An 18,220-nucleotide genomic window follows, 5' to 3' on the forward strand; every position below is an offset into this window, starting at 1 on the left:
AGATATTTTAAAGTGCCCCTATCAGCAAAAACTTTATTTGCAATATCAAAATTAGATGTAATGTCTAACGTATTGGTTGAAAAGTTTTTAAATTTGGTCAAATCGTCTTCTTGTTATGGCAGTTCAAAGTTGCTTTTCAACGAACCTTGGCCATTAGGCATGAAGTCTGAGTCTGGTATATATATCTTGTAATGAGGAATCCCTTGCATGACGTCACAAAAGTAAGTCGTTCCAAACTTTTCGAACGACGGACAAAGTCCATTAAAAGAAGCATTTTTTGCAAACTTTAAACAATCATAAAAATGGAATAATTAGACAAACTTCGAAACTTTTTTCTCTGATACATTAGAAATTTCACCTAAATTTAATATCGCAATTAAACAGTTTTGATGAGAGAGACACTTTAAGTGGTTTTTTTGAAGATAAAACATTTATTAGTTAGTCACAAACTGTATTTAACAGGTATTTAATTTCTCCCTACATTATGTAACAAAACACTTTCATTCGACATGCGCACCTCGAATACTTTTAAAATGTCGTTTGCTATTCATTTATTTGGTAATGCAATTTGTTGTCTTTTTTTAGCGTCTAATAATACTTTAATGAAGTCAATTTTAAAGAATAGTTAAATGAATGACTTCATACTATTGCGGAAATTTTCAAACTTTAAATACGATATCATAAACATTATTCATATTCATTCATTTTTTGGTGCCAGCTGTCTTATAATTACTTACTTTTGGAATATAGATACAACATTTCATTCCAACAGTTTTTAGCTCCTTTTCTTTATTGTATTTTAAGAAATGCTTTCTTTAATGAAAGTAAAATCAGGATATAATGTCTTTTGTTTTGAATAGTTTCTATCAAGGTTTTGATCTTTAACGAGGAAGATGTTATAAGAGAATGTATGTTGACTATGATTGTCTTACTATGTAGAAAATATTTTCAAAAACTTGTAGATAAAGTTTTAAAAAGTTGTATATAGATTTGCTTTATCAATGTTCTCAAATGTTTGTGTACATGTTGCGGTACCTATGTTTATTGCACGTTTGGACGGTTTTGTAATTATAACATGACGTTTCTCGCAAAATAAGAAATTAAACTTGATCCGATGATTTAAATTTATATCAAAATTTTGTAATAACAAAGTAAATGAATGTATTTCATCGTTTATTGCTGTTAGACATGATCATGAAGATGTTTTCGTGAGATTTTGATCTAAAACTGTAAGTATTCCATGTTTATGACTTGTGAAATGTAAGATGTTAGCTAACGTAGCTTTAGATAAGAGAGTTGTTCGTTATTTCAACTGTGAACGTAGAAAATCTGGAATGAAGGACTTTGTGTGTCGTTTAATAATTGAAGCTATATCTTAGCATTGAAAATTGGCTTTAATTACGCGTCAAAACTGTAAATGAACATTTGAAAATGACATTTTTAACTTATGCTTATTTCAACTGCAAACATATGGTTGTGGTTACCATGACAACTTTAATTTGATCATTTAAATTTTAGAATTTAGTTTAAGCATAAAAATGTGTGTCGCATCTTGCAATATTTCGAAATCAAAAACTTTATTCGTCTGAATCAATTGTATTTAAATTGTGTATGTCAGACAATTTTTAAAACATTTGAGATTCATTCTTATTGTAATCATTTGAAAACTTTGCAGAATTAGTATGTTTATAAATTTGTAATGCATGTCAGCATCAGTAATGTCATTTTGTCATAATGAACAAAATTTCTTTCATTTGAATGAACAGTGTTCATTTCCACAGTGGAATTGTTTTATCAGTCAGACAATGTGGAACAAAAGGTTTCTTGCTTGAATTGTACAAATATATCAGTTTTAGAAATATTTCATGCATTTCCATTTTAATTTTCCGCCGTAAAATTTATAGAACTTTATCTTGAATGGCATGCACACCAAGTATTATCGAATTTTACATCAAAATATTTTTCTTGTCACCTGAATGACTTGCTTTCCCAAGTATATACAAACATGTGATAAAAATATTTTGTCTTCAGTTTTATCAAGATGTGCTCAGCCCAGTAAACAATATGTATGACATATTTTGTCAAATCTCTTCCTCATTTGTATTGCCTCCATGTGTTATCATGCTTGGTAAGAGATTTTGTTCTCATAGAAAGTGATGATCAATGTTTTTTGCTTTCATGATAGAAACTTACGCAGAAAATTAATATTTTAGTTTGCTTGCTTGAGCATAAGACATGAACATATATAAAAGCAGACTTTGCTTTAATAACAATGTGCCTGGCAGAAGGCATGGAAATATAATTACTATCATGATAATATGACAATTTTAAATCCAAAATCTTTGTCAGAGATTTAAGAGACAGAGAGCAAATTTGCATTGTGTCAATATGATAGCCTTGCATAAGTGTCTTATTGGATCCATCACAAAAAAAATGAATTGTAAGTTTTTTAATGAAGACATTTTGTCTTTAACCTAAGACAGCCACAGATACAATAATATACAAATATTTACTATTTACTACTAGCAGTTTCAAAGATAAGCAGATTGTTATACATTTACATGGTATTAAATTACATATAAAGAGAGTAGGATGTTAGGATAACAGAACAAAGTTAAACAGAGACATGATACTAAAAATATAAATAAATAAAAACAAAAGACAAAAACATGTTGAAGTAGGTTAAGGGGAATGGAATTGCCTTATGTTTTGATTAAGTATTTAAGAGTCTTTGTTCACTGCGATAGTTAACTTCCTTAGTGTATGCAATAGTTGTTAAATCCCTATTTTCAATGGCTTGGTTTTATTATTGGTATTCATGGTATTCATGAAAATGCTTTGATTATAACTTACTGCAATTTTTATAATGATGAATATGTACTAAGGAAATTGATTTTAATCATGATAATAACACTCTTCTCGACTCATTAGCCATTTACAATTAGATTTCCCTTTAATATGTCTAATATAAAATCATGCATCATGGTAGAAAAATATCTTTCAACATTAAATGACATACAGGTTCAAACTTGTTTTGTAACTCGTTTCATTAAGCAAAACCAGCATAATTATACGTTGAGCCAAGTTGTGAGATCATTGTCAATGGTAACTTGTTCTAGTGTGGTTGGATTATCTCCTAGAAAACTTGCTTTTAGGAAATCTTCATCATCATTGAAACACCATAAAGACATTTGCTCTTGTTCATTTCTGTAAGATGGTGATGTTGTTGAATGATGAATTGATGATTCGTCATGTTGTATTTGGATGTGTTGGAATGCCGGCTTTATTTCTTCATATTTTGGTTGAGGTTCTGACCAGTAGGGATACTGAGCATTCATTGTATTGTCGATTGTTTCATTCTCTCCAAAGAAGACCTCATCTTCTCCTGTTGTTGGTGAAAGGATCCCCTGTAAGCATAGGTAGAATGCGGCTGTATGATATATAAAGTACATGTCTAGAGGTGAAAGGATCCCCTGTAAACATATGTAGAATGCGGCTGTATGATATATAAAGTACATGTCTAGAGGTGAAAGGATCCCCTTTAAGCATAGGTAGAACGCGGCTGTATGATATATAAAGTACATGTCTAGAGGTGAAAGGATCCCCTGTAAGCATATGTAGAATGCGGCTGTATGATATACAAAGTACATGTCTAGAGGTGAAAGGATCCCCTTTAAGCATAGGTAGAATGCGGCTGTATGATATATAAAGTACATGTCTATAGGTGAAAGGATCCCCTGTAAACATAGGTAGAATGGGGCTGTATGATATATAAAGTACATGTCTAGAGGTGAAAGGATCCCCTTTAAGCATAGGTAGAATGCGGCTGTATGATATATAAAGTTCATGTCTAGAGGTGAAAGGATCCCCTTTAAGCATAGGTAGAATGCGGCTGTATGATATATAAAGTACATGTCTAGAGGTGAAAGGATCCCCTTTAAGCATAGGTAGAATGTGGCTGTATGATATATAAAGTACATGTCTAGAGGTGAAAGGATCCCCTGTAAACATAGGTAGAATGCGGCTGTATGATATATAAAGTACATGTCGAGAGGTGAAAGGATCCCTGTAAACATATGTAGAATGCGGCTGTATAATATATAAAGTACATGTCTAGAGGTGAAAGGATCCCCTTTAAGCATAGGTAGAACTGGCTGTATGATATATAAAGTACATGTCTAGAGGTGAAAGGATCCCTGTAAGCATATGTAGAATGTGGCTGTATGATATACAAAGTACATGTCTAGAGGTGAAAGGATCCCCTTAAGCATAGGTAGAATGCTGTATGATATATAAAGTACATGTCTATAGGTGAAAGGATCCCTGTAAACATAGGTAGAATGGGGCTGTATGATATATAAAGTACATGTCTAGAGGTGAAAGGATCCCCTTAAGCATAGGTAGAATGGCTGTATGATATATAAAGTTCATGTCTAGAGGTGAAAGGATCCAAGCATAGGTAGAATCGGCTGTATGATATATAAAGTACATGTCTAGAGGTGAAAGGATCCCCTTTAAGCATAGGTAGAATGTGGCTGTATGATATATAAAGTACATGTCTAGAGGTGAAAGGATCCCCTGTAAACATAGGTAGAATGCGGCTGTATGATATATAAAGTACATGTCTAGAGGTGAAAGGATCCCCTTTAAGCATAGGTAGAATGCGGCTGTATGATATATAAAGTACATGTCTAGAGGTGAAAGGATCCCCTGTAAACATAGGTAGAATGTGGCTGTATGATATATAAAGTACATGTCTGTAGGTGAAAGGATCCCCTTTAAGCATAGGTACAATGCGGCTGTATGATATATAAAGTACATGTCTAGAGGTGAAAGGATCCCCTTTAAGCATAGGTACAATGCGGCTGTATGATATATAAAGTACATGTCTAGAGGTGAAAGGATCCCCTTAAGCATAGGTACAATGCGGCTGTATGATATATAAAGTACATGTCTAGAGGTGAAAGGATCCCCTGTAAGCATAGGTAGAATGTGGCTTTATGATATATAAAGTACATGTCTAGAGGTGAAAGGATCCCTGTAAACATAGGTAGAATGCGGCTGTATGATATATAAAGTACATGTCGAGAGGTGAAAGGATCCCCTTAAGCATAGGTAGAATGCGGCTGTATGATATATAAAGTACATGTCTAGAGGTGAAAGGATCCCTGTAAACATAGGTAGAATGTGGCTGTATGATATATAGTACATGTCAGGTGAAAGGATCCCTTTAAGCATAGGTACAATGCGGCTGTATGATATATAAAGTACATGATCCCCTTTAAGCATAGGTACAATGCGGCTGGATATATAGTATGTGATACTGTATGTGGCTTTATGATATATAAAGTACATGTCTAGAGGTGAAAGGATCCCTGTAAACATAGGTAGAATGTGGCTGTATGATATATAAAGTACATGTCTAGAGGTGAAAGGATCCCCTGTAAACATAGGTAGAATGTGGCTGTATGATATATAAAGTACATGTCTAGAGGTGAAAGGATCCCCTGTAAGCATAGGTAGAATGTGGCTGTATGATATATAAAGTACATGTCTAGAAAATATCGTTTGTGGTCTTGGAAAACTCTCGTCGACAAGTTAACAAGCGACAGCAATAAGTTGAAATTAAATAATTGTCCGTTAAAGTTAAAGTGATTCTGTGCAAGAGTTCAGTGTTTTTGCATAAATTTCAAACAAATGAAATTTTCAGAGGTTATTTTTCACTGTAGATGACTTCAAACGTTAAAATTGTCGTAAATACTCTCTGTAAGGGCATCCATTACGACGTTTTATGGCAATAAGATGCATTCCATTTGTACCAGATTATTTTGCAACTTGACTACAGTGCTCAAAACGTTCTGAACATGGGCAAGCAGAGAAAAAATTACTCGTCGACAAAATTACTAAACTCTGCAGAAGCAGAATTTTTCCTATTTACTCCATCAAAAAGCGCTGCTCATATAGAGAGGAATGATCAATCTGTTCCATTATTTAGAGATAATGTATTAGGACCAATTATTATGACAATGTGTTACTTTAGTCAAAAGAAGTTGCCAAAAGGTGGCATGCTGGTGGGAGAAAGAATCTGACTGGTATATTACCATGATTAGCATTAAAAATTGGGTGATACCACGATAGCAGCACGACACCTATCCGCTTCCTTCTTTTGCAGTTTCTTGTTTGTAGATATCAAAATGTAAGATTTAAGTAAATAAGGAAAGATACGATGTATTTTGGGAAAAATTCGGCAAACGGAATGAAATGTCCATTTTTGTCGTTAAATAAATGGTCGTTTGAACTCATAACATACGTGAAGACATGTACTTACTACATATTCCTGTAACAAGCATAGAAAGAATGAAGTTTATTGTCAACTTTTTCAACGTCCCTAACTTTGTATTATCGTGTTTGTAAGATTCAACGGAAGAAAACGTGTATGTTAGCAAAGGTTTTCTAGTTTTGATTGACTTTCTAAAGTTATCATTGCGCACTAAATACAATGGAAAAATTCAACAAATGCGCCCTACGGGCGCAGTCTACAAAAACATTTCAGTCCGATATTTCTTCTTAAAGACCTCGCGTTTTGTTAATAAGGGCTTATTGTATCGCGACAAGTTGAAGGATGTTTTGGATTAACGACTATACGATAATGAGAGAAATCTGATATTAACCAACACGACATTGATTGCAAACCACTATTTAATGACCGAAGTCTTACCAAGTCATTCAAATTGTTCGTTGGCATAAAAGTCATGCTTCTGTTGCGTTTTGTTTTAATTCTAGAAAAACCTGCTCATGACTTTCGGAATTTAGGTACCTACATTGCAGAACGTTGCAAAATGAAACAGGTCCCATAAGCTGCACAAAATCTCTACCGATAAAAATCGTCATATTATGTTTTTCTTTCAGAGAAAAAAAATAAAAAATATTTGAAATTGTTTTGTGAACTCTTATCACAGATTCCAGTCTGGAATATATATTGATTGATAACTCGTACCTGTGTAGCCAGAAGTTCGTCCGATACTAGGAAGTCACTTTGCCTTCGTGACGAATATCTCTTGTTCGTGTGCTCCGTCGACTGTCTATGTGTAGGTACGCCAGATTTTGCTAATTGTGAAGATTTTAGTAGAAATTCAGCCTCGTTCTTTGAGACCATTTTTGTTAGTACCTCTATGTAGTCGATTGCAAACTTAAGAACATCGAGTTTTGTACGGATGCGGTTTGAGTCACAGTATGGTATGTGTCTTTAGTATCTCAAATGCTTCATTGATTTTTCTTACTCTTTCACGTTCACATTTATTTGCCAGCAAACGTTTGATGGTTGGTTTCATTTTCAATCGCTGTGGTTTTGTAGTTTTCTCGTTCTCCATTATCTTCCTGTTTGTGTTCTTAAGCGAATATGAGCTCATTGTGCTGTAAGCAGTTGTGTAGTTTTAAGTATTCTGCTTTGCTTGCGTTGGTTTTAGAGAATCGTTGGTGTGTTTTCTGATTGGTCAATTTCACATAAACGTGACCCAGTTTTGCTTGTTTCAAGAGTGTTGTGCTGTGTATTTAATCAAAACAAATCGCGTTGTTTTGACTGTTTTTCACTTTTTATTTTGAAAAACAATTCAACATTGCGATAAATTTGCTGTTATTAAGGTGTATTATGACAGTACAATGTGTTATGTATGGACTTGAAATATTTGATGTTTGCCTTTGTTGTATGTTCTTCACTTTTCATAAAGCTTATTAAACTTGCGCTGGGAAGGTTTTTAACTAACCCATATATCTGCTGTGAACCGGATATTCCTGTTAAAATCCAAATATCGCTGGTAAAAACTAGGTGTTCGTGGTAAATATCACGTTTTCCAAACGTGTGTGTTGTTACAGCTCTCCATATAAATTCATATAATGTATTTGCTGTTGCATTTCAAAATTTATAATAAGCCAAGTTTTAGTAGTACGTATTGCACAATTTTTATGGTTGTTCATATGTTGACTGCGTGATAAGAACGTGATAAGAATGTGATTAGTTTAAAAAGTATGGTAATCGTGAATGGTCGGATTGTGTTAGTCATGGTTGTATTAGTGTGGTGATGAATGGTGTAGTAGAGTTCTCATTTAGTTGTATTTTAGTAGGAAATCGTATGATGAATGCTCTTTACAGCGATAGCACAGTTTTTGAAGGAATTAAAAATTCGTGTAGGAATTTTTTTTTTGATCAGCGCGTGCTAATTCTATGAATTCTTACCTTCAGATGAGCACGCGTGTGTCAAGTGCATAAAAACATGGAACATCAGTGCTCCACCAAGATCCCCACCCCACCCTCATCCAACACCAAGATCCCCACTCCACCCTCAACCAGACCATCATCATTACGGAGACCAAGATCAAGATATGTAAATAGACTTCTTAAAGAGACAAGTGACACGAATGCAACGAGGTTCTCTCAAGTATCAACGTATGAGATGCCTGAAGCTGATCATGAGCTGACACGATACAGTATATTGCCTGCCATCAGTAGCTCCACAGATGTAAGAGAAAACAGTAATTTACCTAAAAATGGTGAAGACGAAAGAACACTTTACATAAAATCATCGAGGACATGTGATAGTGAAGAAATACAAGGAAAGGTAACTGGAAGTGATGATGTTAATATATATCCTCCAAACGTGTATCATCAGAGATATTGTTTTCCTTCTGGTCATGATCTTCTCCCTCTTTCGGAACATCAAAATAAACTTCCAAAAAAAGGTGGAAAAAATTTTGACCTATCTCTGGCGAATGAAAAATCTACGAAGGAAGCAAGTACAGTGTTATATAATATGGATTCCTCTAATGTTATTGACGTTAGAGTTCGAAATGAAAAGGAGAAGATTCAGTTCAGTTTGAGCTCTAACGACATGCCTCAGGGTAAATTGGACTCTCGTGAAATACCTACTATGGAATGGTCGATTGGTAAACATGACCTATTAATAGCGACGAGATTGCCTGACGGCAGTCGTTGCGAAGGCACTTTCGCAAACACAGATACACTAATGGATTTACTTCACTTTTTACAAGCAAATTCTTCTTGTCTTCAAAGTTCCCGATGCGAGTTTGTGACTTCTGATATACCATGTCGTGTTTTCTCTGATTTACATTTATCTTTTCAAGACGCCAAAATTAAGACTCGGACTTTGTTGCACATACGCGAGTTTGACAATAATTTATAGCTATAAACTATAAATCACACGCTGCAGGTTTTTCGTTCAAAACTGATTATTTGGGCTTTCAATTTTAGAATTCTGTCCGTTGTTAAAATATCATAAACATTATTTTTCTCTAATTTTATGCCGTACAAATGAGGATCATCCTCCATGTGAACAATGCAGTTCTGAACTAACCATGTACATAGATAAAAACAAATTATCGAAACAACATAAAATTTACTTTCGTTTTTATACCATATTTTCCATTGTATTTGTCCCAGTCTGTTTGTCGTTTCTCTCCCCCCTGTTTTTGGAGCATTTTTTTGAAAGATCAGATATGAGATGGCAATGTTTTATGTTATAAAAGATTCTTGATGATAAATATTGTAATGTCGTGTTTTTAACAGCCATCTCAATGCCACGTTGTCTTACCAAGGCAAAAAGTTCTCTTGTCAGCAAATTTTGTATAGGAAGGTCTCGTATCATAAAGATGTCGTCGAAGTTGGTTTATTGCTTCCAACTATCATCAACTCATTTCAATATAAACGCTGCACAAGAACTCAGTGGCATGAGACAACATGGGACAACATGGGACAGCATGGGATAGTTGAAGAACCGTGAGAATTGACAGTTGACCAACTTATAGCAACGAAACATAATATCATTTGGTAGAACTTTTGTACGTGAAAGTGAACAAAATTTGGTAACGGGAGATGTCAGAAGATTCAAGTAGATGATAGCAGTTTACCGTTGATGACAATGGATAGTGTTGGATGAAAGGTGATGACTTTAAATCACGCCTCACGAAGATAACAAACGGTATAAAAATATTCACTTATAGTAAATGATGTTGGTTGATAGACGGTGAAAATAATTTACTGTGCACATGGCATTAGGTTGCAGTTGATAAAGCATGACATCAATTCACTCTAGAGAAGAGGAGGTTGACGGTAGATGAGGTAGATGACACTTAATCTGCTATTTGAGATAAATTAATCTTATTATTTTACTTTAGAGAAGAGGAGGTTATGGTAGATGAGGGTAGATGACACTTAATCTGCTATTTGAGATAAATTAATCTGATTATTTTACTTGTAGATAAACAAGACGATGCTTAAACATACAAACGTAAACACGTTGGAGCAATCAGAACAAGGGCTTGGAAACAGGAGTTTGGGAATGATCTTGTGACTAAGACCAATATGTAAGACATTTTTATTGATTTTTTATCTCATATATGTACAGGTTTTCAACCAATCAAACATCTTAATGTGTACAATCTTCTTGCTAAATTATTCATGGTAGTTTGAAAAATTGAGTTGGAAATCGAATTAAGTAGTGCAGCAGTGAAACATTGTTTTTATTAGTTCTCAATACCGTAGTTGACCGAATTTTTATTGTGTATTCCAATGTAGAAACAAGTTTTAAGTAGACAGTAGTTTAACATTATTAAGGGCAACATAGCAACAAGACAACTAATCAAAGACGTTATAAATATGGGACTATTTGTTGAATTCCATCTGAAAATACCATGTAAAATATTCTAAACTTCCACTAAAAGTTTATTTAACATCACAACAATCGTAGTACCTAGGAACATTTGTATTTTATTACAAGATTTTAAAATTTATCCTAATCGTCTTGAATAATGAAATTCTTATCGTTATCATGGTTGTTGTAATGAAAACTTCATGTTCACTAATACACAATGTTTTTAAGGTACATGGACAGTATATACGACATTTTACCATTTTTTTCGTGTATGTTTTAAGTTAGGTCGCTACAATTTGTGTAATAATTTATTAGATATTAGTTTGCAGGATTAGAGAACAGAAAAAATTCTTCATGAATGTATTATTGGTATGTCAAATTTATTTGTAGGTGCCTTAACCAACACCATGCAAGCTTCAATTTGCTGTATTTATAATCAAAACTTTTGTATTGTACTTAAGGCAACGAGAAAACGTACAATTGCTCCTCGACGAATTCAACAAAAACCGTTTAAAGAGCTGCTCAAAGAAATCTGAAAATGAAAAGAGTTTTGGAGTATGCTGCAGACGTGCTTGCTGCGATATCATGTATGAAAATAGATCCAATGATGAGAAACTTTAATGTATTCTTGCTGTGTGACCAAGCTAACGATAAGTGATTACTTCTGTGAGCGAGGCAAGCGGAACTTGCGGGGTAAAGGATGGTAAGACTCCACACAAAGTGTGCAAATGACATTTCTCTTGCTAAATTTTTCGAGAATGGAATGCGACACTTCGTTTTTAGGGCAAAAATTTGTGCGTGGTGGATATCCCCTTGCTTTTATTTACAGAGAGAATTTTTTCTGATAATATAAGAAACTACGAAAGAAATGTTGAAGGTGAAAATTTTGGTTGGAGTAAAGGGTTTTTGTATATCGTAAAATTTGTTCAAATGCTATGTTCAGGGGGTTACAAAAAGTATTATTTTTTTTACTCAAGAATGCTAAAATGCGAAAAACGTCAAACGACGAAAAAGATGTGAAGAGGAATAATGAGAAGAAGGAACAACAAAGGTTTTGTTTTTCTTTGTATATTTTAATATTATGTAACTTTTTCAATCGAAGGCAAAATTTGTTCCTGACAGACAATCTTATGGCTTTGACGACATTAAGGTAATGGATGCCAAACGGCCCTCTAAAAAGAACGCTCATACAGCAAAAACTTCGATTCCTTCAAAGTTATCTGTGATGGGATTCTGCATTTGTTTGAACTATCAGGCTACGATCATGTCCATTCGCTGGAGGAACGCATTTCTATGACGTCCACAACTAACGAGAACCCAAATAATTTAGAAAATTGCGGTAAAGTCATTAACGGTAAGGAAAAAAAATCTAATTTCTAAATCTGTTGGTAGTTTTGAAGCATTTCTCGATGACATAATGTGAATATCAGGTTAATTAAGCATGTCGTGGAGCTTGACACTTTCAGCCGTTAAGATTAACAATCAAACTTCACAACAACAATAGCAATAAATGAAAAACCAGTCAGGTGCAAGAACAATCATTGTTATAAAGACAGAAAATTTTGTACTGTAGGATTAATCTGTTTTCGTTTTTGCATGCATAATAACGAATAAGTAAGAACATTAATTCCACTTATAAATCTGCCTAGACTAAATTTGAACAGAAACAGCAGCAGCAAGTGCAATGGTAAGGATAAAAGGGCGAGACCACGTTAACGTTTATGTTGGGAGAGAATTATTTGGTCACTGGAAGGGAGTCTCAACGTGGATTGAACGTTAATTATTAACTATCAAAGCGAAATTACTACGAGTTAACGACGTCTACCAGACAAACCAAATGTCAATGGATGTATCGGACCCAATCTAAGCATTTGATAAGCATACAGTTTGTATAGAAGCTATGGAACTGAATGATAGCGTAACGCAACAAACAAGAGCGCTGTGAAGACTGTGCAGATTGGTTTATTACAACATCCTATGTCCTCAACACAATGTTTAAAGATAATATGGCTGCGTTGTCAAATATGTGGTGATATGTTATAAGTGTCATAAACCATTGAAATGTAGGGTATGACTCGTGAAATCGACATTCCTAAAGAATACACCTCAAAATCGGAACGATAGAAAAATTCATTTCCTATGTATATCATATAAAAGCTAAAAGAAGACAAGTTATCGGCTGCTTTAAAGCCTTCACCAATGTCAAGCCAGAAATATGTCATCCTTATATTTAACTACGACAAGTGCCATTGGAGGAATAAAGCTAATATTGACAGCAACCGCTAAAAGAAATCTGCATTTCTTAACCGTAAGAAAACGTGCTGTGCTTCTCAAAGACTTACTTGTCTCTGTCTTTTCAAAAGAAGACATAAGTGACTATAGATATTTTGCTAATGTATTACCAAACTAACATTAATATAAATGTTTTATTTGTACTATTCTTTCACTCTTTATATCAACACTCGATCACGAATATGATTTTTAGTTTTGTTGCTTTATCTTTAGCTGAAAGTGTTCTGCTATAATTTTGATTCGAGACCTTCAATGGTCTATTTTTTTGCATTAATTACTTCTAGGTAGGAGTGGTACTTTAAAATGACCAGGTGTCTTCAACGAACTCTCTGGTCTAGTGGATAGACACAACCTTTCGAGGTTGAGAGTGGAGGTTCGAACCCTGTCTGGAATAAGATGTAACTATGCTAAGGATGACTTAAGAAATAGGAAAATAAGGAAATAGTGCTGGTTAATTGAACAAAAATGGGATTTCTATTACTAAACTTTTCGAGAATGGAATGCGACACTTAGTATAAATTCAGAAAAAAACGCTCTCCGAGGAGAAGGAGAGCGAAGAAAAAAAAAGATAGGATCCCATGCAAAAAACCACTCTTAAAAAAACTAAGTCTTTTGCTCAAATTTTTTTATGACTCCCTGTGATCAGGCAGTTATTTTTTTAAATTTTGAAAAGTCAGGAAACCCAAGAGCAAACAGAACACCCTAATCATTCCTTTCTCACCTCGAGGCACTCGTTCCTCAGTTCGACTTTCTGTCTTCCACATCCGCCGCGTACACCTGCCAAGTGTGTTGGCAGAGGGGCGAACCAAGGATCTTGTGCACCGGAGGTCATTGATGTCGAACTAAACGCCCAACATCGGCCAGTTGAGCTAAGCGCTCATCATCGAAAACTCTAGGTTTTTTGGCGTATTTGTTCATTTTTTTCGATGTGAAGCGAAAGAAAAGGAGAAGGTCTTCAACCTTAGAAGGTCTTGAACCCGAGAAGTTGAGATCACTGCACCTGCATCTTTACCACTCGGCCAGACGGGTGAATTGGAAAACCGGTTAAAACGTGTCAAGTGCTTCTGACAAAACAAAATTGCCTTCGTTTCTCTCGAGGCTCACATTTTATACTGTGTTTATCTTGTTCTTCGTCATCATCATTGCAAAGGTGAAGAAAGGGACTTACTACGCATTAGAGCTGTTCAACTTTAATATTGTTGGAGAATAAATGTTATAACTGAAAGGAGGAAGACCAATAAAGTATGCACATTGTTAGACATTGCCATGTGGTGAATCAAAACAACAACGCGCATGTTCGTAGTCAACTTAATGGCTACATTTTCACACACAAAGACTATAGTTCACGCAATTTCACAAATTTTCACATTTTCTCACACAAAGACTATAATACACACATTTTCACAAATTTTCACATTTTCTCACACAAAGACTATAGTTCACGCATTTTCACAAATTTTCACATTTTCTCACACAAAGACTATAGTTCACGCATTTTCACAAATTTTCACATTTTCTCACACAAAGACTATAATACACGCATTTTCACAAATTTTCACATTTTCTCACACAAAGATTCCATAATACAGGAAATTTTCACAATTCTTTTCACATTTTCTAAAGACTATATAATCGCATTTTCACAATTTTTCACATTTTCCATCAAAGACTATAGTCACGCATTTTCAAATTTTCACATTTTCTCACACAAAAGACTATAATTAACGCATTTTCACAAATTTTCACATTTTCTCACACAAAGATCTACAGTTCACGCATTTTCACAAATTCACATTTCTCACACAAAGACTATAATTCACGAATTTTCACTAAATTTTCACATTTTCTCACACAAGACTATGCGCATTTTCACAATTTTTACATTTTCTCACACAAAGACTATAGTTCACGCATTTTCTTAAATTTTCACATTTTCTCACACAAAGACTATAATTCACGCATTTTCACCATTTACATTTTCTCACACAAAGATTCATAATAATCGCATTTTCACAATTCTTTTCATTTTTTCACATTAAATTATAATTCGCATTTTCACAAATTTTCACATTTTCTCACACAAAGACTATAATACACGAATTTTCAATTTTTCACATTTTCTTTCATTAAAAGATTACCATTTTTTTTTCACACAAAGATTAATTTTCCAAAGTTTCTTTTTTTCATTTTTCAACAAAGACTATAATAAACCATTTCCTTTTTTTCACACACAAAGACCATTACGAATTTGCACACATTCATTTTCAAAAGTATTGATTTTCACAAAGTCCATTTTCACTTCACAGAAAAGATTTCAATCTTGACATTATAATATTACTTTTTCATTATCATTAAAATTAATACGTTATTAAAAAGATTCATATTTCATTAATAAAGATTTATTGTTATTGTTTTTTCACATTTTTCAAAAAGTTAATTCACGCATTTTCATTGTTTTCATTAATAAAGTTTTATGACACAATTATTATTTCTTTTCACACAAAGATATACGTTAAAATATAATTATTGTTTTCATTATTTCAAATAAAGATTTAATACACGCATTTCATACTATTTCAAAAAGATTACCATTATTTCTTTTTCAATAATAAAGATTGACATGAAATTTTCATTAATAAAAGAATTTTCAATAAATTTTCAATTTTTCTTTTACACGAAGAATAGAAAATTTTCAATGCCACACAAAGATTAGAGAACGGAACAAATCTCATTATTTTTTCAAAAAGATTAGTCATTTATTTTCATATATTTTTCATTATTTTCAAACAAAGAATGAGAACATGCATCTCACAAATTATTTTCATTAAATAGAGCCACGCATTTTCATTAAAGTTTCATTTTTTTAACACAAAGATTGGACATTATGTATTTTCACAAATTTTCACATTGTGAGAAAATGTGAAAATTTGTGAAAATGCGTGAACTATAGTCTTTGTGTGAGAAAATATAAAAATTTATGAAAATGCGTGAACTATAGTCTTTTTGTGAGAAATTATAAAAATTTGTGAAAATGCATGAATTATAGTCTTTGTGTGAGAAAATGTGAAAATTTGTGAAAATGCGTGTATTATAGTCTTTGTGTGAGAGAATGTGAAAAATGTGTGAAAACGTGAACTGATAGTCTTGTGTGGAGGAACATAAAAATATATGAAAATGTGTGAACTATAGTCTCTTTGTGAGAAAAGATAAAATTTTACAAATGGATGAATTGAGGGTCTTATGGAGAAATGGAATGGAATGGAAATGGAATGGAATGGAATGGAATGGAATGGAATGGAATGGAAATGGAATGGAATGGAAATGGAATGGAATGGAATGGAATGGTGGAATGGATTAGAAAATGTAATGTGGAAATGAGGTCTCGACAGGAGAAAATCGTGGAATTTGTGAAAATGGGTGGTGATTATAGTGAGAAATGGAAAATGGGTGGAAGGGTTCTTAGGTGGAGAAAATGGAATTTGAAATAGTCTTAGGGGTGAATGGAATGAATGAATGGAATGGAATGGAATGAATGGAATGGATGAGGAATGGAATGGAAATGGAAGAATGGAATGGAATGAATGGATGAATTATAGTCTCTTATGTGAGAAAATGTGAAAAATTTGTGAAATGTGTATTATAGTCTTTTGTGAGAAAATGCGAAAATTTGTGAAAAATTCGTATTATAGTCTTGTGTGAGAAATGTGAAAATTTTGTGAAAATGCATAGTCCTTTGCAAAGAAGTTTTAAGAGTGGTTTTTTGCATGGGATCCTATCTTTTTTTTCCTTCGCTCTCCTTCTCCTCGGAGAGCGTTTTTTTCTGAATTTATACTAAGTGTCGCATTCCATTGTCGAAAAGTTTAGTAATAGAAATCCCATTTTTGTTCAATGAACCAGCACTATTTCCTTATTTTCCTATTTCTTAAGTCATCCTTAGCATAGTTACATCTTATTCCAGACAGGGTTCGAACCTCCACTCTCAACCTCGAAAGGTTGTGTCTATCCACTAGACCAGAGAGTTCGTTGAAGACACCTGGTCATTTTAAAGTACCACTCCTACCTAGTAGTAATTAATGCAAAAAAATAGACCATTGAAGGTCTCGAATCAAAATTATAGCACAACACTTTCAGCTAAAGATAAAGCAACAAAACTAAAAATCATATTCGTGATCGAGTGTTGATATAAAGAGTGAAAGAATAGTACAAATAAATACATTTATATTAATGTTACTTTGGTAATACATTAGCAAAATATCTATAGTCACTTATGTCTTCTTTGAAAAGACAGACAAGTAAGTCTTTGAGAAGCACAGCACGTTTTCTTTACGGTTAAGAAATGCAGATTTCTTTAGCGGTTGCTGTCGATATTAGCTTTATTCCTCCAATGGCACTTGTCGTAGTTAAATATAAGGATGACATATTTCTGGTTTGACATTGGTGAAGGCTTTAAAGCAGCCGATAACTTGTCTCTTTAGCTTTTATATGATATACATAGGAAATGAATTTTTCTATCGTTCCGATTTTGAGGTGTATTCTTTAGGAATGTCGATTTCACGAGTCATATCCTACATTTCAATGGTTTATGACACTTATAACATATCACCACATATTTGACAACGCAGCCATATTATCTTTAAACATTGTGTTGAGGACATAGGATGTTGTAATAAACCAATCTGCACAGTCTTCACAGCGCTCTTGTTTGTTGTGTTACGCTATCATTCAGTTCCATAGCTTCTATACAAACTGTATGCTTATCAAATGCTTAGATTGGGTCCGATACATCCATTGACATTTGGTTTGTCTGGTAGACGTCGTTAACTCGTAGTAATTTCTGCTTTGATAGTTAATAATTAACGTTCAATCCACGTTGAGACTCCTTCCAGTGACCAAATAATTTCTCCCAACATAAACGTTAACGTCTCTCGCCCCTTTATCCTTGCCATTGCACTTGCTGCTGCTGTTTCTGTTCAAATTTAGTCTAGGCAGATTTATAAGTGGAATTAATGTTCTTACTTATTCGTTATTATGCATGCATAAACGAAAACAGATTAATCCTACAGTACAAAATTTTCTGTCTTTATAACAATGATTGTTCTTGCACCTGACTGGTTTTTCATTTATTGCTATTGTTGTTGTGAAAGTTTGATTGTTGATCTTAACGGCTGAAAGTGTCAAGCTCCACGACATGCATTATTAACCTGATATTCACATTATCTCATCGAGAAATGCTTCAAAACTACCAACAGATTTAGAAATTTGAT

General features: G+C 33.6%; 1 protein-coding gene and 1 long non-coding RNA gene across 2 annotated transcripts; both read left to right on the top strand.

Moving 5' to 3' along the window:
• The first annotated feature begins 236 nt into the window (after positions 1 to 236).
• Positions 237 to 9,425, top strand: LOC124443985. Its single transcript, XM_046994546.1, has 2 exons — positions 237 to 1,229; positions 8,240 to 9,425. The coding sequence occupies exon 2, from the start codon at positions 8,271 to 8,273 to the stop codon at positions 9,195 to 9,197; it is 927 nt and encodes a 308-aa protein (XP_046850502.1). The 5' UTR covers positions 237 to 1,229; positions 8,240 to 8,270; the 3' UTR covers positions 9,198 to 9,425.
• Positions 9,426 to 10,282: 857 nt separating this feature from the next.
• On the top strand, positions 10,283 to 11,536 carry LOC124444049. The gene is made up of 2 exons (XR_006947805.1): positions 10,283 to 10,377; positions 11,126 to 11,536. It is a non-coding gene; the product is annotated as an uncharacterized LOC124444049 (long non-coding RNA).
• Positions 11,537 to 18,220: the final 6,684 nt, after the last annotated feature.

The sequence above is a fragment of the Xenia sp. Carnegie-2017 genome, unplaced genomic scaffold, assembly GCF_021976095.1.
Source record: "Xenia sp. Carnegie-2017 unplaced genomic scaffold, XeniaSp_v1 HiC_scaffold_21, whole genome shotgun sequence".
In the NCBI taxonomy this organism is placed as follows: Eukaryota; Metazoa; Cnidaria; class Anthozoa; order Malacalcyonacea; family Xeniidae; genus Xenia; species Xenia sp. Carnegie-2017.

What these genes read in the sequence shown, in the direction of transcription:
- LOC124443985 (XM_046994546.1), top strand. Translation starts at nt 8,271, where the DNA reads ATGGAACATCAGTGCTCCACCAAGATCCCCACCCCACCCTCATCCAAC.